The 20,723-nt window shown below is 37.6% G+C and overlaps 2 protein-coding genes across 3 annotated transcripts in view; both read right to left on the bottom strand.

The window, feature by feature from the left end:
- Positions 1–1,677: 1,677 nt before the first annotated feature.
- On the bottom strand, positions 1,678–10,560 carry LOC134848450 (nicotinate phosphoribosyltransferase-like). 2 transcript variants are annotated; one of them, XM_063865914.1, is made up of 4 exons: positions 10,191–10,560; positions 5,792–5,931; positions 4,797–5,064; positions 1,678–4,090 (listed from the first exon to the last, which is right to left on the bottom strand). In XM_063865914.1, the coding sequence occupies exons 1-4, from the start codon at positions 10,219–10,221 to the stop codon at positions 2,880–2,882; spliced, it is 1,650 nt and encodes a 549-aa protein (XP_063721984.1). In that variant the 5' UTR covers positions 10,222–10,560; the 3' UTR covers positions 1,678–2,879. The 2 variants fall into 2 exon arrangements, with proteins under 2 accessions (XP_063721984.1, XP_063721985.1); XM_063865915.1 differs by lacking the exon at positions 10,191–10,560 and adding an exon at positions 7,102–7,303.
- An 858-nt stretch (positions 10,561–11,418) lies between these two features.
- The window catches only part of LOC134848232 (pre-rRNA-processing protein TSR1 homolog), a 311,724-nt gene continuing 302,419 nt past the window's right edge, over positions 11,419–20,723 (bottom strand). The window contains exons 2-3 of the mRNA XM_063865616.1: positions 13,935–14,151; positions 11,419–13,564 (exon numbers count right to left, since the gene is read on the bottom strand). Of these exons, the coding sequence (XP_063721686.1) occupies positions 11,441–13,564; positions 13,935–14,141 (2,331 nt within the window). The 5' untranslated portion in view covers positions 14,142–14,151 and the 3' untranslated portion in view covers positions 11,419–11,440. The remainder of the gene's footprint in view (positions 13,565–13,934; positions 14,152–20,723) is intronic.

Below are 20,723 nucleotides of genomic sequence, written 5' to 3'. Positions count from 1 at the left end.
ACTTAGCATAGTTGGGACGGTTAATTGTATCGTTGACGGCGGCGTTAATTGTAGATTTGAATCGCACGTAAGCTGTTAGTCTCATCTGGTATAGGTCGGTTAAATCCTCATCTGATTGTAGAGCTATACCGTAGAACTCTTGACCGAATCCACTGGAGGCATGGCCGTTCGGTCTAAGGTGCAACCGCTGTTCGGTATAAGAGTTCGTGTTTCTTATTGTCCAGATATGTTATAGTTATTGTATGAACAAGATCAAATATCTACCAGATCAAACCGAAAGAGATGTAGAGCCCGAAACTGGATCATGACGCTCAAAAACCCTACAAGTGACTCATCCTACTACGCTGACTTACTATCGAAAACCACTGATGGCTACACCTCGCTGATCTGAGAAAACCGAGTCCGACGCAAATCACTTCCAAGCGTTCTTTCCATTCACCGTAGCCGTCTTGGGAGCGAAAGAATTATTCAAGCCTGAATAACCACATATCAAATTTGCCAAAAACCCAAATCGAGCAGGAGCTTACTGCAGAAAAGAAGAAACTAGGGTGGTGGGTCCAAAAAATTCAATCGATCCGACGACTTTTCGTGGGAACAACGCCACAGAACGGATCTCAGGCAAGTCGCGACAGCGTGCAAGGAAAGAAAGGCGGCGGAACCGCTGTTCGGTCAACGGAGAGTCAATTGTTTAGGAAATACGTCTCTTAGTCACTTACTACAGCACTGGTGAAGTTGGAAAAAGTTGTTTAAAAATGGAAAGTTGTTTAAAATTGTTAGAATTAAAAGCTGTTTTTAGAATTGAATTTGTTCTACGTTGTCATGACAAAAACAGAATGAAGCAGAACACAAAGACAGGAAATATTCTTCGAAAAAAAAACTTTTGAAAACTTCAAAATCAGAACACAAAGACAGAAAATATTCTCCGAAAAAAAAACTTTTGAAAACTTCAAAATCAGAATTTTTAAAAGCAAAGAGGGGCAATTAATCAAAAAACGCTGTTGGTCGATATAATCAAGCATTTTGACGGATATATCATCAAAAGATTAGCAATATGTTACAATTGGCTAAAATTGCTTTGAAACCGATATTCATCCAGAATTTTTTAAAATATGTTAGGTGTTCTTCGATATTTAGAGTATTCGATATTATAAAAATGAACCGCAATTTTTCTTTTAATCATCGATCTTCTATTTTTTTTATCTGACGTTTTAACGCTTGAATTAACCACCTTGAATTATGTTGAGACAAATTATCAGAAAACTTCGAAAGTTTTTAGCAAACAGCAAATCTTGTACTTTTTTTGTTAAATCATTGTCGCAATGCTGTACTTTAGTGCATCTGCCATTAGATTCAATTGCTTCGCTAATGCTTCAATTTTTTGCCTGAATTTGCTTTGGAACTAAAAACTAAATTATTTTTGTACTGATAGTTTTGACTTAATTCATGGTCACAATGCTCATGTCTTGATAATCAATTGATTTGCTACTGCCGCATTTTGTTTTGAAACTAACAATCATCAGCAAGTTTTCAGAAAACTTTCAATCAAAAATTCAGTTTTGTATTGATGATTGTTAGTTAGTTCATGGTCGCAATGCTTCATTTTATAGCTCTTAATTATCGATTCAAAAAATTTAGGTCTTGTTTTATAAGCGCTCGCAGCGCCAAATTTTTTTTAAAAAATCTTTGTAATAACTTCAAGATCCTTTGCAATCTCTGTTTTTTTGTCTTCAAGATTCTTGGACTTTTCTGAAAGATCTTGACACAATCTTGACAAGTTTTCACAGATTTTTATTCGCGATTAGACAAAGATCGCAAAAATTGTTGGGCTTGAGAACCTATTTCTGCGCTCATACCTTTTTATCGAATGTCAAAATTAGGAAAACGCGTGCAGTTTCAAAATTTGCGTCTTTTGACCGGATAGTTTAAACACAGAGGCGAAGTTGCATGTTGCATACAAACGCAAAAATATGACCGATAACGCTACTGGGAAAAACTGAATGAGTAAAAGTTTGAGTCTTTAAAAGTTCATAAGTGACACGCGCCATCTAATTGCTAAGTGACGCAAGCCAATTATGACGCATTAGCAATACCAGTCAATTTGAAAAAAGTACTACTTTACCAACTAACATGCCTCAATTTATAGAGCGGACGCATTTTAACTAGTATACGAAAAATTTCATTAAAAAAACATCCGACCCTACCCAGAATCGAACCCTCTTATTTTCATGCGGGTCTCCTTTCCTTTCTCTAAACTACAGATCCATGATACCTTGCAGCTAAATGGCTATTTGTAATATAATAGTCTGTGTTAATATCCTCAGCATTGGCTGTACTTAAGAGCTGGATCAAAATGGAACACTTTCAAAATTAACACATTTTGTCGCAACCATTGCATCGCAACAATATTTGCGACTTAGGTTGGAAAAAAAGGATGTTCATACTACAACACAAGCTATGCTTGTGTAATAAGCTCTGTGGAAGAAAACTGCATTTACCATGTTTTTCTCTACAGTCTCGATTTAAATTATCCTGACAAAATGCATAAATTATCTCATTTTCGTGGCAATTTGGAACCAAATAATTCTTAGAAACTGCTGTGGGTCCTGTACTTAAGAAAGAAATGAGCAAGGATAATTACAGAAACAATTGTTGAGCTTCAGTTGATATAAAATAACCAGTAAACAGAAGTTATATTTTCTACATAATAGCTGTGGGTCCTAGTCCTTTTGCAAGAAATGCGCAAGATAATTACAGAAACAAGTGTTGAGTTTCAGTTGACATGAAACTTACAGTAAACAGAAGTTATACATTTTCTACATAATAGCTGTACAATTTTAAATAGACGAGCAAGACAATTGAATCATGGCATACGAAGCAGGCTAGTCAAGTTGCCCAATGGGAGCATTCTGCAACCACTGATCGTGCATGAAATCGAATAATTTGTTAGACAGAGAAACCTTGTAAGGAGTTGGATTTAGTTTTCTTTTCACGTCTGCTCGAAGAGATTTCAGTGATTCCAGAACAAACTCTCTTACTTCTTGCAGCGTCTGTACTGGTTCTACGCAACCGTTTTCATCCCAAACTGGAACCAGAAGTTCTTGAATCGACGAAGGTTTGCAGTATGCTCGTTTAGTAGCAGTGAATGGATCTCGGCACAAAACGGGCTGATTTATTTCAGGCTTTGGTTCATGCTCAGTTGATATCAAATCCAAAATTGCGGTTCCCTGGGATCCCTGAAGCCTGTAAACTTTTTTGTTTCCAGGGAAAGTCATTTTTCCAACTTCTTGGGCTAATTTCATGCAGGGCCGACCTTCGATTTCTACTATTTTGTACACACACCCGAGAGCAGGTTGATTGAGACATGTTACCAAGTTGGTTCCGATTCCAAATGCATTGATTTTGTGGTCTTGATTGCGAAATGAGTAAAGCGTCTCCTCGTCAAGGTCATTGCTGGCTACGATTGTTAATCCTGTTTTGAACCACTCAACACCTAGTCGATCGGCAACCAGGCACATTTTGTCGTGCACCACATGACTCTGATACGCTAAGTCTCCAGAATCAATTCGGACTCCCGTGGCACGATACCCTATATGGTCCAAGGCTAGCGCAACTGCTAGAAAACTAGCAATGCCGGATCCTAGCGTCGCATAAGTGTCTATTAGCACAAGAAAGTTTTCCGGGAAGGCGCATGCATATGCTATAAACGAAGCTAGCTCTCCTTCGTGTATTTCTGGGATCTCTAGAACATTTTTCACGTCTTCTAGATATTTTATAGTCAGGTCAACGAGATCGCATTCTTGTGCGCCATTTTTGGACTTGAGCGTTGTTTTTTGCTCTTTCAGCTCTGAGATTTTTGAGAACGACGTGACGAATGAATGAGCTTGGGTTCCCTTGATAGGAATTCCGTACATCTTTCCCGCCAGAACGTTACTTGTTGCGTTAAATCCACCAACATAGCAGTATTTACTTGCTGTTAGTCCTCCATCTGGACCTTGGGCTCTTCGAAGACCGAATTCTAGCAGAATTTTGTCATCGCCAGCTGCCAGTCTGTATCTCACTGCATTCGTCGCCACAAGACTGGCAAAGTTGACTGGAAAGACGAAACCAATCGTTACTTGTTTATATAAACTTGTTCTGATACCATATCGCAACAATTGCCGAATGTCTAATGAGCAAGAATTTTAGTTCCGCATTCACAATTTGCCTACCAAACCGAAAAAAATTGCATCCAGTTTTCAACTACGGCGGAACAGCGGTTCTCAGCAGGGAGCCGACAAAAAAATTAATTTAATTTTTTATTCACTCTTTCTTAAGTGAACGAAAAAAGCCAGCAAAAACATAAAAATTCGTGTTAATTTGCTCATAAAACAGCATCAAATTTTTCGGGTTGTGATGAAAAATTTTGCCAAATTCATTCATGCGCGCGTAAAAAATCCTGGTAAGTCGAAAAAGTTTTCAGTATTTTAAAGCAAAAACTGCAAGTTTGTCAGAAAATAGAGATGGAAACGTTTGTAAGACGAAATTTAAGTTTTTGTACTTAATTTTTTTCTTAATTTTTTGGCCGCTAAAAAAAATAGTAAGTACTTTTTACGACCAAAAATTTATTTTTTCCCCTCCCTGATTCTTATTAGAATTCTGATCCCTTTTTACGTTGATATTTCTGCTCGTAGACAGATAGTCTCAACTGATCTGCAAAAATGCTACCATTTAGAACTTCACTTCTAGTAAGTTTTTTTTGCATTGACATTTGAAAAGATAAACAATTAAAATGAAACGGCGCCAATTAAGGCACCAACCTAATGTTAGCAAAGTAGTCTCCACCAATTGACATAGAGCCAATGGACCCTCGAGAGTAATGAGAGGCACTCTTGGGAAACACACCGAGCCCTCTTTCTGGGCCCGGATCTTCATCTGCTTTGGATCCAAACTCTGCATGTAGTGGAAGAACTCCGGCTCTGCGTCTGGCATCACACTCTTCAAGTACTGCACGTCCTCGTCTGTGATAGTAAAGTTTTCCAGGAACACTATGACGTCGCGAAGGCCACAGAAGATAGTAAACTCTCCCTGGACAAAAAATTTTCTTATAAAACATGATATTTTTTGTACATACTTTTTTCGTATAAAACATGATTTTTTGATCTGTGTATCGAGTTGCATCCCATGCAGAAAAATAGGTTGATAAGCAATTTGAAAACAAAAAAAAAACAAGAGAAAAAACCGGAACAATCGAAGGCTTTGAGGAAACATAATTATCACATATCTAATCGATCCCCTCCACTTTCGACTTGAACGCGAAGCAAAGTAATTCAAACGGAAAAATCAAATTTCGCAAAGTAGTAGCCGTATACCCTGCGTGAATCCACGATCTTTGCAGAAGACTATATTCAATTTTATCTTATGAACTTCGACAAGTTTTTTTTGATAGCTAGAATTCCTTCGAGAATTGATGAATGATCTTGGCCATGATTTTGATTGGCTGAAAATTCCCAACTTGGAACCAAGTTAACATCCTCCCAAATGTGTTTAGGGGGGAGGATGTTAACTTGGTCCGGGGATTGTTAACAAGATCCACCACATTTTTTTAAATAACAAGATCCACCACATTTATCTTAACAAGAGTTCAATCAAACTAAAAACAAAAGTATTTTTCCAACTGGAGGAACGAGGAGTTTGCTGGGCAGTCCACTGGATATCCACGGTAAAAAATACTAGTTGCAAGTTTTACAATTTTCAATGGGGGTATATTTTTCGATTTGTGAGCGTGACCTGTTTGAATGAAGGATAGTAGTACCTTGAATGGGTTTTTGCGGAAGAACAGTTCAAAGACTGAGTTCTGGTTGTGCTTGTTTGACCTCCAGTAGCCATAGCACATGGTGATTTGGTAGAGGTCAGTAAGCAGGGGCTGCACCACAGACCCATACATGCCCGAATCTGAAAGAAAAGGAGGAAGAAATAAAATAAAATCTAAATCAACGTCCGAAGAACCAAACATGCTGCAACACTTCCTAAATAATTAAGTAGCTGCAAAGTTGAACCGAATCAAGATGCAGAATAGTGACCGCCGCAGCCGCGCCAACCTGTTGCGAGCTTGCCACCTAAGGGTAGGACTCTATACGAAATTTAGAGCCGGTTATCGCGCGCGCCCACCGGTGACCTTAAGCCGAAACTCGGCTAATTTAGTCTTTTGACCAATAGAAAAGATTTGGGACTTATGCGACTGCTTTTTTATTTTTGGGACCTATCGGACTGATTATTCATTTTGGGAGTTACTGCCTCTACTAAGTGTGCTTTATCCCCTAGGGTCCCCTGAAACATTAAAAGAATTGATTGAGGGCTAACTGATCATTAGATATCCAACATGAAGCGGCTAGAAAACTAAAAATTAGTGGAAAGAAAAAAAGATAAGCTTAATATGAGAATAGTATCGTTGCATTTAACTTAACTTATTAAATGCAATCAATTAAATCGCAAAGATAATTTAAATCAGATCTTCAATACTCAAACCAAAAAATCTCGTATATCATGAGCAAGGTTCTGGACATCCGAATAAGAAAAACTACCAATGAAAAACCATTCGCAACCGAAGGTAGCGAAATAAAATTTAAAAGAACACCATCCCCTTAAAAAAGCATCACAGAACTCGAAAACTAAGTCAATATGGCAGCTCCATCCCAGAGAAACAGTTTTTGCATTTGCGAGATTTCAGCCGGAGATGAACAAAGAAATGGTGATCTAAAACCGGTACAGCTATGATATATGGGTCCGTCAAACGTATACAGGTCTTTAAATAGGTCTTTTAAGCAAAAGAGTTAATTTCTCGAGTATAACAAAAGTTTTCACGGCTTAGTTTAAGTTTAAATAAACTATTGCATGTCAGCATGCCCACTTTATTAAATCGAAATTAGACCAAAAATCTAAAATTTCAAACCAGTTTTTTTTCGTCACTGAAAATTTTTTTTTTCAAAAATTTTTAACGTCGTTTCAATCACAACTGAAAAGTCTTTAAGATGAGATATCACTCAGCCCACTCCAATGATTATTTGTGGTACCTGATTTTGTGTGTAAAACAAAAACGGTCGGAACAAAACGAACTGATATTACCTTTACGTTGGGAAGTTTGCATTTCTTGAGGACAAAACTGTGTTACAATAATTTTTACGGCAGTCGTTGTTTGATAAAGAACACGTTAATCTGATTTTCTCTTTGCACATAAATCAACAGACAAAAGAGACGTCAAACGAAAAAGTAGAACACTTCATTTAACTCAGCAAGAGCATATTCGCGATGAGTGACCAACAGATACCAAAAGCAACATCATCAAAGTTTAATAGCCAAGCAGCAAAAAGCAACATTGAATTATTGCACGAAAAATTAAAATTGAAAAGTATTCAAAAATGAAACGTTCTGATGTCCGTGCAGCAGCGTATCCAGCAACATTCACTCCCATAAATTTTTAATCGAAAGACGGAAACTTGAAGAAGAGGAAAACAAATTAAAATCTATTTGAATGCAGAGTAACCGAAAATTCATTCAACCGTTTCGACATAAGTGAAGAAAAATATATTAAGAAAAACGCCCAATCCAAGCATACTGGGACTCGAATAAGCATGTCGAGAGTTCTTACGAGTATAGCGGAGCTAATGCCGTACAATTGAAAAAAAAATCTACTTTCGTGTTTCGACTGCCATTCGACTGTCTGGAACGATTCTAATAATGGTAGTTAAGGTAGTTAACTTTTCGTATACTATCATCCCAAACGTTCGTATACTGTCATCCCAAACTTAAAGTGAAAGAAATGTTATAAAAATCGCGCCAAATAAGGACTTATTTGGACGAATCAAAACATTCCTCAATTCAATTCGCAATGATTTTCAGCTTTAACTTATTCGTCGTTACGAATTAGACCCTATTGAAAATGGCACGGCATTTAATAGAAAATTGGAAAAACGCGCGCGTCAAATTGTCCACATTGGTCAAATTCGCAACCCCAGAGTTTTTTTCACGAAAAAAGAGCCCTTAAAATTTACATTTTATTTTGAACTGGGAGCAACAATAATTTTACAATAGTAATTTATTTGAAAAATCGGCCAATAACTGCTATTTTGAGAGCAAAAACTTGCGGGAGAAAAACCACAGTTCGCTAAAAATCCTGCTATTTCTTCTAGATTTGGAACATTCAATCAAAACAGTTAGAGGAAACTTATATAGAGGAGCCATAACTACAGAAAAACACAGAAACAAAAGTGCTTATGTTTTATAATTAAAACCTGAAATCAAGAAAGAATTTGTTTATGAGCATTCATACTAACAAGACTGCTCACCCGCAAAGCCTGTAGTCACCAGCAAAGCCCTGAATGTCTCGAAAATTTTTTGGTAACTTTAATTATTGGCAGAACTATTTAGGCTGATAATAGCAAGTTTTTTCAAAATTGAGTCTTGTATGGAATGAAAAAAAAACCAATTAGCTGCCTCAATTCAATTTGGAATCATTTTTTAGAGCCTCACGTGAATTATAAAAGCAGCAGTTTAGCGTTTAGCCAGAATCGTCGCAGGTTTCTATAGTGGTGTAGACACCAGTCAGGGTCCATTCATGACCGTTTAGGTACGGAAGCTCCCCCAAACCTGGTTTCTTGATTGAACACTTCACCTGAGAATTTACAGTGTAGTTTTCGAAAAAAAGTCAAAAAGTTTCCAAAAACCGGTCACAAAACTTTGACATTTTTGAAGACCGTAACTTTTTTCCAAACAAAATTGGGAGTGACCGCTTATGTGGGTAGGCTTTCAACCACGTGAAATTTCAATTAAATCCTCGATACCAGAATTGGCAGGATAATTATAGAGACAAAACAAAAAAGTTCCAAAAAACGGTCATCAAATCATAAATTTGACTTTTGAGTTCATCAGATCTTGTGGTGTAAAAAAGCTGGGCGTATCCGCTTAAACAGATCAGAATTGCGCAACCTGTTTTTTCGATTGAACGGAAAAAAACTCGCACGGAAATTCTCGAGAAAGGTCAAAAAATTTCAAAAAAGGGTAAAATAACAAAATTTTGACTTTGTCGAGGACCATAACTTTGGACGTAGCCACATTTAAAAAAAATTGGCGTGGCCGCTGATGCAGGGGAGCTGTTCCAATCCTTTTGACTTATTGAAACCCGAATCTTAGATTCGGGACAGTTTAAAAAAAATTTTAAAAAAATGGGTCAAATATTCGGCCACATACTTTTTCGAAGGCTGTAGACAAACAGGTAGAAGAGAAAGAGAATAGTGGAGTAAGCAGTGGCACAGGAGAGTAGGTGGTCTTCAAAAATTTTTTAATAGCTTAAATGTTCCCTACTAATGCAATGAAAAACACTAACAACAACCATGATACTTGCTTACTTTACAAGAACATCCTTGATATGCCAACTAAGCCGATAACACTTAAGCAGATGAACGAAAGTCATAGTTACTGAAAAAACAAGGACCGGGCGGGATCCTAAACCCGGACCTAAGGGCGTAGAGGCCGCGGCGTAACCTCTTGGCCAATTGCGAAGGATCTCAGAAGTTTAGGATTCAGTAATAAAGCAAGATGTGAAACAAAAGTTGTTTGCGGGAAAAAAGTATAGTTTCCGATCAAGTCTAGACAATGCTTGCGCAAGTGTAAAAAAACTATAAAGCCAAAAAACAAGATTTTTCTTCTATATAAAAAATTCAAAATTTTTTTACAGATTTTCAGGTTTAAGAGGCCTTAAGAGGGTGATTTATATATTTCAAAAGGTCTCGTGTGAGTTCAACCGTTTTCATTTAATAAAATTAATTTTTAAAAACATTAGGAAAAGAAGCCGACAAAAACAAAGTCAACCGACCTCGTTGCCGAAAACTTATTAAAATCTTTCGGCACAGATTAAACTTATTTTGCAACTCTCAAGGTTCACCCAAGGTACAAATGCAGTTACAAATCCGGCTATTAATTCAGCGGTTATAAAATTTGCCATTGGACTTTTCGATAAACAAATTTATTTACGGGAAAAAAGTCTAGTACCCGGCTGCAATATCCTTGCTTATCGGAAGGGTAACAAGTTATGGCTAGCTGAAAAATCCAATTTAGCATCAAGTTAACATTGTCTCCCTAAAACGCTTTGGGAGCATGTTTATTAGGTCGCAAATACATGTTGTATAGCACGGCACAAACAAACTAAGTTGATTTACCGTATAGAATGCTAGTGCTCCCCAATATCATCGTAAAAACAAAATATCGATTCCGTGATAATTTCGTCACCGGTCAAACTGCACAATCGGATAACACTACAAACTCAATCCAAATTTTATTGAACGAAATAGATGAACTGAATAGTTTGCAACATGAAGGCTAGTAATCGGGTAAATAATCGATCGAGTTACTTAAGAGGCCAACTCAAACATAGCCAAAATATGTGTTTAAACTATGCAAAGGGCTGAACCTATCGCTACCAATAACTACTGAAGTTCACGACGAAAATGTGGCTAATTTGAATCTGGACACAACAGAACTTCCGCTGTCTATTTTAATCTTTAGCCACCAAAATCAAATTAAGTCACACTTTAAAGCAAAACACATGATTTTCCCGCGCATCCAGTGATGTTATATAACTAAGTAATGGTGCTGCTCCTAGCCTGATTTCCTATAATCGCAACGATGGTGCGCTGTAATGAATGGTTAGCGGTTAAAAGAAAAGCAATTTGTTCAAAAGGGCAATACCCCCGTTCCATCGTATGTACGTTGGTAAGGCGTTAGAAAATAATTGCGCAGTTCGAAGATAACTGAAGGCGACGAATCAAATAGCACTAAGGCTGGAAAGTTGCGATCAAAAATTGAGACAAAAAATATGCAATTCAAACTTCGCCGTGTAAGAAAACGGCATTCTAGACAGGAAATACCTACCAAGGAAGGCATATAGTAGAATCTTCTCAACCTCAACTATCATCCTCCCTCATCATTTATGACTTATTTGTGTAACCCTACAAAATGACAAAAGTGCCTTCAGCTTTCATGCTACATCTGTTGGCATTCCGATCGCCCGAAAAATGAACATTAACCAAATTAGACTGGAAGTGATGCAATTCCATGTAGCCTTGGCGGTAAAATTAGATGGGGAAAAGTATTTTGGCTGCACTCAAAAACAGACCGATCCAGTATACAGCATCGTTTTTAAAATCAGCGCTGTATCAACTATGGTAAAGCTTAATTAGCATATGAAAAAAAAATCCAGGAAATTTAGCCCACAGGCTTAAAAATGGCGAAGTCCGACTTGTATTTAAATCGAAAATCGTGTAAAAACTGTAAAATATAGAATTGGTTGGCAAAACTGATTTTAAAAAGCGATGAACTTTGGAGAAGGGCAATAATTTTTGAACATTCCAAAACTCTTAAAAATTTGCAAGTTCTTTGAAAAAACACTTCATAGTAATTTGAATTCTGGTCAGATATCAAATGATTTTACAGATGCGGCAATCAAACTATCTGGAATGTCAATTCCAAACTCCTCGACTGTCGGGTTGTAGGAGCACTTTGGGAAGACACGTTTGTACAGATTCATCATAATCGTATCTTGAGACTTGAGATGCGAGTCAAACTTGCACTTCATGTGGCCATGGGTGCCTAGCGGCTCAATGATGTGTCCCTTTCGGCCCCATTTAGTCCTCAATTGAACCGGTTTAAACCACAGAATATCTTCACGACTGTGAAACATGTATCTGGCCACCACATATCGCTTGTTGATTTTACACGGATAACCACTCAACACTGACCGTTTCACCACAACTCTGTATGGATTTATACTGCTGAGAGTTCCAGTGGCAACCAATGTAGAAACGTCTTCTGAATCCGGATTATTCTGAAACACCAAAACTGGACAGGGTCCGAACGTGATTGGACAGATTACACTCGCAACTACTGGGCTACCATGATGAAAGAACCTTTCGAACTTGTGTTTATTTCCAACTGTATGTTCTGAGAAAATTGGCCGTGCACTAAACGTCCGCAAAGGTGTCCAAAAAATTAAACTGTCTTTCGATTTAACTTCATTTTGTGATGCCGGATGCCTGGTCAAGTAAAAGTTACAAACTGACATTTTCTGCTCGTGCTCCAACAGAGAAAAAACAATCAATGGTTTGTCTTTATCTATGTCATTGCAGTAACTAACGGGTACGTCAACTAACTCAATCTCAACATAAGTACCTGGCTGGCCTACAGCCCATACAGCCGCGCCAACTTGCAGGGAAGCTTTTTTTACTCGATCGATATTCTCAAACGTAAATATCCTCGCAAAATCACTTGGTAAGTTTTCTTTTGGATCCCACGGTGTATGTTTGAAACTTTGAAGACCTCGGTACTTCTGAAAGCGGTCTTTTGCCATAACACTCATTGGAGTATCAACCTCATCGGGAAAATGTTTATCGTCTCTCGCTGCTTTTTCGCGGGCAATGTCATCTAACTTCGCCTCTTGATCAATGATCGAGAAAGAATCATCAGCAATTGACGTTCCTCCGAACTCGGATAACGCATCTTCCATACCGTTATCATCATCGGAACTTTCGATTTCCGCTCCTTCAGGCACCAAATCCCCCTGATCAAGTAATGAATTGACGTCCGACTCACAATCTTCGAAATCATCATCTTCACTGTTATTATCATCGCCGCCATCTTGCGCCCTTTTGGCAGCATGTTTCAACTCCGCTTCTGTCGGCCACGTTTGTTCGCCTTCCATTGGGTCAACTTCGGCTTCAAACTGCAACTGCATCTGTTTTTCATCTGGGTAATCGATTTCGTCTTCCATTTGACCCTTGAAAGGTTTCACACTGTACGGATCGGGTAATTTCTTCACATACTTTATCTGATATGGTCCTAAGTTCGGCAAGTAGATGAGCGAATTGGCCGACAAAGGACGTCCACTTACAATACCTCGAAGTGCCAAATTTTGAGCCTGTGCTTTTTCTTCCGCTGGCGGCCTCGGAGTAAAGCTATCAACTACAATATTCGACCTGCACTCTCTAAATTTGATTCTTTTCACCTTCTGGTTAGTAATATCTCTCAGTACCAACTGCGCGTCTGCATTTGTGTCGAAAGAGTACACCTTCTCCAACTTTGGAAATCTTCTAGAAAGAATTTTCATCAGTTGACCTTTCGCTTCGTTCTTCTTTTTCAGTGTCAGATCTTCAGTTCCTGTTAAGGCGTACAGTACATTTGGCAATCCTTGTGCGCACAGACAGCTAAATGCATGCTCTGCAAACCTTGAAAACTTTTCATTCACATCCGCAACGAGTAGTAAAAAGTCGGCAACTTTCGCGATTTCAAGCAATGCAAACAGATCGCAATCTGGAACGAGGTTGAAGCATATTCTCTTCTGGAAATTTTCGAGAATAAGATACTGGAGGCTGCCTGACTTGACCATTCGTGAGTTTGGGTAGGCGGTCAATAGCAAGTCGAGACAACCGTGCAGGTCGACTCCTTCGGTCAGACTTACCATCGCCACTGTGAAAGGAGCAGCGTCAGTTCCACCACGTGATCGCTTCTCTGCTAAATGTTTCTCCCGTTGAAGCTTCCTCTGAAAAATAAATATGTTGTACAAAACTGGTGTTCAAGCTTTTTTCGAATTGAAAAGTTGAAATAACGTTAAAAAGTGGCTCCAAAAAATTAAAACAGGTTTATTATGCCAAAAACTAAGAGAAACAGACAGGGATAAAGGTCAGGCTATGGTAATTTTTATAATTTGTGATACTTTCAGGCGCGATTAATTTGAAAAATAATAAAAATGCTCGATTTAGAAAATCAACAGCACAAGGTTTCGGCCGAGCTTGAAAACCTCGAAACTTTTCCTAAATAATCGACAAAATAATTGACAATACACTACCCCCCCCCCCCCGTCAAAAATATGCAGCGTAAGCCACATCAGAAAAAATGTAACAATGATACACCTTCTCTTTGGCTTGATTTCTCCTCTCCACTTTAGCCAACAGTTTGTGCGACTGCTTAGTTATGGTCTTCACACTGTACATGGTCTTGCCTCTGGAGTCATTACTGATGGATCTCTTGCTTCTGTGTCTGCCCGTTTTGTGCAGTTTGTTCAGCTGTTTCAGCAGACCTGCCTCGTGACGGGCGGGCGGCTTCTCAGACTGCTCCATCGCAATATCTGAAGAGACAAAGCATGCATCACAGCAGGGTATTTTAATTTTTTTCTTTTTCTAATCAACCATTTACGACTTTTCAAGCAAGACCATAGCAATTTTTGACATTTCTTCAATTCATTCAATTGCCTCGATTAAAAAATGGGATTGCTTGTATCAAGCAAAAACCTTAAATTACCCAAAATATTCCGTCACGACTCATTTTGAATTAAAAGACTGATGAATAGATCAAAAATTGCATTGATGACAAAGTTTATTTATAAAGAAAAATTAATTTGTTCAACAGCATTTCGAAAAAATATCATTTTAAACATTTCTTAAATTATTCTGCCGCATAAAAAACCCTAAAACGCTCGGAGCTAATACTAAATTCCAGTCGAAACACACACTTAATGATCTGACAGTTCACAGCAACGTACCGTTCACTCCTCACAACGTATCCTCTACAGCGTACAGACATTTTTCCAAATAGTTGAAGCAGGACAAATCAAACAGCTTGTTTGTTCCCAGTTGTCAACTGGTCCCCGATAGATTCACATTCTGATATAGTTCAGATTAAGTTATCCAATTCATTCTTGTGACATCAGTTTAGGAAAATATCGTCTTGCTTATTGGGGCAAACGAACTCTTCATTGACAGTAGCCCATCCTCAAAACCCCCTCAAAATCTCAAGAGACCTCAAAATTAGAGCTAAATACCCTTGCCGAAAAACTATACGTTTTGAGCCTCCTTCAAGGCAATACACCAGGCAGATTTAAAGCAATTGGAGATTCATTAGAAATGAAAGAAAACGGTTAGACCTTCCGAACCATTTGCAATCTATATGCAACGAAAAGCATTTGCGAACTGATAGAGTCCATCTTAGCGAGAAAAATAAATTAAGAGGACTGAAGTCAATACTGAAAAAAAAACAAGGTGCTATACACCGAATACAGATCGATTTTGAAACGCTGTTAATTAAGCTACAATTAAGTGCAACACAAATTGCCAGTGCAGTAGTCGGTCAGGATTCCCTAATACTTCGCCGTTTCCTTTTAACGATTCATTGGAGCAAAAGTATTCTTTTGGTATAAAATTCGAGTGCATAAGCAATTGCTTGCGTGGAAGTTGATTTTAATACTCCAACAATTCCTGTTCAGGATTCATAGAAGCTATTTTTAAGCTATTCTTCGGTTAACTTATAAGTTAAAGAGATGGAAAAAATCAACATATAGTTCATGAACTCCATTCGACAGGATTCACGCAGGCATGAATTAGCCAATCCAGAAACAAAAAAGCTTGTTGAATGCCAAACGAAATTATTGAAGATCAAAAGAAAAATAGTCTGGAACAACTTGTTCCAGATTTTTTTCTTTTGAACTGCAATAATTTCGTTTGTCATTCTTGAAGATCAGGCTCAAACACTTTAGGAAAAGTTGTTTAGAGGGGGGGGGGGGGGGAATTATAAATCCCGTTTAGAAGTACACTTGCTCTCGCAAGTGAAAAGATCAATTGAACTGGAGCTAACGTACCGGATATGCTCGAATTGGGTTTGCCTTTGCGACCAGCAATTCGATATAAAACTCCGCACCACGAAATCAAACAAGGCCATTTTTAACACTGGATTAGAAAATGAGGCTGATCAACCGCCGCAAGATTTCATTTTTGCCATCCAACGGGTCCCTCTAGGCAGAATTCTACGTCATCGGTTTTTGAACAACTCACCCTAAAACTTTTTCTATTTGTATACTGTTTCAGAGCTGGAGCGATCCAAAAAACGCACTTTTTCGGTCAAACTGAATTAAGTACCAGACAATGGATTTTCGACACGTTATTTACAAATTTCGCCAGCTATGGCCTAAAATTTTAAGCAAACTAGTCCTCCATTTCTGACCTGTAAGTTTTAGTGGCATCTTTTCAGTTTTAAAGCCTAATACTTTTGTTACGATTTTCATAGCTATAGTAGTGATAATGGTCGAAGATAACTTGCCATATTCGCCATTGTCAAGCTGCCTAAGCTGTACTCCTTTCTCAGCCGCAGACTCAGAGCTCGGTCCCAGCAATGCCTCATCCAGAACCCCATAGGTCGAAACATTCCTGTCACTTTGGCTATGACCTCACTTTCACCACACTGCCTCGAACAGTAATGGTTATCTGCAGACGATAATGTGCTGAAGACAAATAATGCATCACGACTACGTTTTCATTGTGAAAATCTGCTACACCATTGCGAGGCCAACCTCGGTTATTTTGGTCCTGACCTGGATACCTGTTTGATTTTGGTCTAAGTTTCCAAAAGCGAAACGCAAGTACTAGTGGAGACAACAACGACAACATAGACAGTAGCCGTGACAGTAAATGGATAGCGGAAAAACAAAAGCTAGTTGAACTTTTCTTTTTGGAAGGTGGCGCGACCTAATTTGTCCCTGGATCAGATTTCTGAGAACAAACAGCCATTAAAGCACAATTCAAAATATCATTGGTCTTTGAATCAACTTCAAAATTATAACGGCATAGCAAAAAACAGAGCCAAAAGACAGTTGGAAAAGAATCAACAAACGCAAGTAATAACACAAAAAATACTGACTTGTTTTTTGAAAACTTGCAACTAAGCCGGCAAAGCATAAGCCGACAAGCAATAGGCCGGCAAGGCAATATTTCACGGAAAACAAGGTCCAGCCGGGACTCGAACCCCAGGCCTAAGTTGTTTATAGGAAAAAGTCAAGGAACAGATTACAAAACATTTGCTCTCACAAGTTTACGAAAACGTAAAACTACACTGTGAAAAAATTATGCATTTCAATAAATAACGAGAAAAATTGAGTTAGAAAATGTCTGAAATAGAGTTTTTATTATTGTATTGATATTATATTGGAAGCAAATGGCTTTTGTCGGTTCATTTGAACAATGAGAACTGCATCAACTGTGTTACCTTATAACTAATCGAATGTCCAAGCACATGCTGTCAAAAAGCTGTAAAGGTGCCCCAAAAGTGGCACCAATATTTGTGACTTAATTTAGAAAAAATAATAAGTCGTACTATAACACTACCTGTTCGCAAGTGTAATGATAGACGAAAACGACCAATTGATGAATGAAGTCCCCAAGTGTCCAAAAATAAAAAAAAAAGCCGGAAGCCAAAAAATCCCACGGCTGTTTGAGAGCAAATTGTTTTTGTCTCCAATTGAAGAATCACGGAAAATTTAATGACAAAAAAAATATTCTAAAATGAACTGTCTTCAAACCAATCTCAGAGAATCATTAATCACAAACATAGCTGGTTGCTCCAAGAGCTTATTTTAACAAAAATGCTGAGGGTAGCTTCAATAAGTTTCAAGTCCTTTATTTGACGCTTACCCGATATTTGACGCTTCCCCGATGGTCTACAAAGAAATTGATATCCAAAAGAAATCGACTGCAAAAAAATTGGACACAGCAGGATAAAGCAAATCTAAACATTTTAATTACGTTAGTATCAGTCCGTTTTAACAAAAGGCTTTTTATAATTAAAAATTGAATTATTGCATCGAAGATTCAAGACACACTTCAAGGATTCTTAATGATTAAAAAGGTAGATGATCAACCAAGTTTTTAATCACTATACTTGATTTTTGTTCAAGTGATGGGCACTTGCTTTCAAAAAAAGAAGTTCAATACAGACAAAGTTGCACTTCGCATATACAAGCAAAAATATGACAGATAACGCAACTGAAACTTTGAGTCTACAAAAATTCATGAGTGACACACGCCAATTATGACTCTACATAATTGCTAAGTGACGCAAGCCAATTATGACGCATTCGCAGTACCAGTCAATTTGAAAAAAGTACTTCTTTACCAAGTAACATGCCTCAATTTATAGAGCGTACGCATTTTAACTAGTATACGAAAAAGTTAATTAAAAATATCCGACCCTGCCCAGAATCAAACTCTCTTATTTTGATGCGGGCCTCCCTCCTTACCTCTACGCTTAAGATCCATGATACCTTGAAGCTCAAGTGCTATTTGTAATATAGTAGTCTGTGTTATTTTCCTTAGCATTGGCTGTGCTTAACAGCTGGTTATTGACCAAAATGAGCACTTTCAAAATGAACACTAATAGATTGAAAAAAAAAAGAGAGTTCATACTGAAACACAAGCTTTGCTTGTGTAATAAACGAATCAGTTTACAGAAACTCTTCTTTCTTTCTCTGAATAAAAGCACATCATGCAGTGGAACTTAACAAATATTAATCAGTTGCCAAACAAAATGTCATCTGGTGATATTATCTGTTTGATGAACTAATCGTTAAGGCAGGGAAAACTTTCCGCAGAACTCATGACGGCAAACGTGTTTCACTTGCTTTAAGATGCGTAAAGAAAAGAAAAATTGCCAAATTTCTCGATAGAATGAGAAACCTTCATAGCAAAATTGATAGAAGACCTATGCCTAAAAGACCATTTGGGCGTATTACAAGTAGTCACGGAACAGTCAGACATTAAAAACGAAGCTTTTGACTCTTTTACCATAAACTACTCTTGTTTGGCAAAACTTAATGATACAAAACAAAGGTTCCGATGAGTTCTCTTTGCAATCGTCAGCAGCGTGTTGAAACATCGGGAATTAGTCATTCCAGGAAACATGTTATCGATGGCGTTTCTGAGGGTTTTTTGGATCCGTTATTGTTTGTTTTAATTATAAATGACTCACCCAGTGTTCGTAAGAAAAATATACTTTTCTTGTTGATATAAACTTCAGTGCTCTAGGATGCTCTTCATCTCAGAATCGAGCTGGCTTAGAAAACTTAAGAATCTGGTTTAACAAAAATTAATTTTCTAGAACTTTCAAAACGTTCTTGATAAAAACAGTCAAACAAAACATAGGTTTAACTGCTTGGAAGAACGGGCTGACAAAGGGCTGGTGAATTACAATTTCGACGCTAATTTTTTCAATGTTCGATATGTGCCAAATTTATATGTATTGTATGGTTTGTGATATTGTAAAACTTGAAAGGGGAGTTTCAGTATGAAACTTGAAACAACATGATTTGAATACTCAATATATAGCAATCCCAAATCTTGATCGCTCCTGTAGAGTAGACAACGAGAATATTTGATGGGTTGCCACTTTACTGTTACGTTAAACATAGAAATAATAGAAAACACAACCGAATATGCATACAGAAGGGTACATAAAATTGGTTCTAAAACTGTTAAACACCCGTAATTACCCGATGGTGCCAAAGAACACTATCAAGGATTGGATTTAAAAACTAAAAACAGCTAACCAAGGTGCAGAAACAAACATCAGGCAGATCAGAGAATTGGCTCCATGAGATTCATTTGAACAATCATCTCGTTCGTCAACGTGTGATTTTTAATCTTTACATAGAGGCGAAGCTCCGCTTCGCAAGCACAAGCAAGGAAAATGCAAAAAAAGAGCACTCGAGCAGGTGATTAACAGCCTTCGTTAAAGAAAATTACTACTCGCTCTTTCAATTGAAGCCTTTATCTCAGACTTGACTGGGTAGATTTCGAGAAAAAAAGTGAAAAGAATTCCAAAAATCGATCAACTTTTTCTACATCCATTAAATTTTCTCTACTAAAGCATGGGAAAAGCCTCTGCTTTCCACATCCTGATTTCGTGGTTGAAGATTTCCGCGCCTGATGTTTTTTTATATTGAGTTCTTAATATAAAATTTAGCAAGTAGTTTTCGAGAAATTTCCAAAAAAAAAGTTAAAAAATTAATGCGGAATTTTATAATGCGGAGTCCATAATTAATGCGGAGTCCACAACAGCGTTTTTCAAAAAAATAATAAAAAAGGTTACGCCGAAAAAAAATCCAAGCGCCATGCTAGTTTTAATGAACTATCAACTTCAGAATGAACAGGTTAGTGTTTGAAAAATAAAAGGTTGGTAAAACGGGCAAAATTTCAAAAATTGGACATTTTCTAGGTTCATAATTTTTTTCAGAATTCAAGTCATAGCCGCTGGCGCAGGTAAGATTCGCATAAGTGATGTTCTTTTTCGGCGGTTGAACCCTTAATCTCCGATTTCGCAGGGTAGTTTTTGCGAAAAGCCAAGGTTAGAAACAAAATTAATCAAAATGTCAAAAAATTGGCTTGTTTGAGGCCATAACTTTTTTCTACCGAATTTAGGTGATAGCCACTTGAGAAGAGGATATCCCATTTTTGTTCTTTTGATTGAAACCTTCATCTCTAATTTGTGCATCTGATATTTGAAAAAAAAAGTTCAATACAAGCAGGCCAAAAATCCCCCGACTGAACCTTTCGAAGGCCGAAGAAAGTGAGGTAAAATTAAATGAGACTATCGAAATAAGCAGGCACATAGAAGAGCTCCGGTCTTAAGCTATCGTAACCTATCGTTCGAGTTTGAATGTAGTAAAAATTAACTGTCCTCTTTGATGAGTGCTCTTTGATGAGTCCTCTTTGATGAGTCGTAGAGTAGACAACGAGAATATTTGATGGGTTGCCACTTTACTGTTACGTTAAACATAGAAATAATAGAAAACACAACCGAATATACATACAGAAGGGTACATACAATTGGTTCTAAAACTGTTAAACACCCGTAATTACCCGATGGTGCCAAAGAACACT

This window comes from Symsagittifera roscoffensis, chromosome 6 (assembly GCF_963678635.1).
Source record: "Symsagittifera roscoffensis chromosome 6, txSymRosc1.1, whole genome shotgun sequence".
Lineage (NCBI taxonomy): Eukaryota > Metazoa > Xenacoelomorpha > Acoela > Convolutidae > Symsagittifera > Symsagittifera roscoffensis.
Note: the sequence above shows the minus strand (reverse complement) of the source record. Positions and strands in the feature narration are given on the sequence as shown.

Bases quoted from the DNA above. Each gene is read 5' to 3' on its own strand.
- LOC134848450 (XM_063865914.1), bottom strand. From the start codon at position 10,221: ATGATATTGGGGAGCACTAGCATTCTATACG. The intron at 5,065-5,791 runs GTACTACTATCC...TTTTTTGTCCAG, and splicing joins TCCGCAAAAACCCATTCAAG to GGAGAGTTTACTATCTTCTG. The intron at 4,091-4,796 runs GTTGGTGCCTTA...TCGTCTTTCCAG, and splicing joins GACTACTTTGCTAACATTAG to TCAACTTTGCCAGTCTTGTG.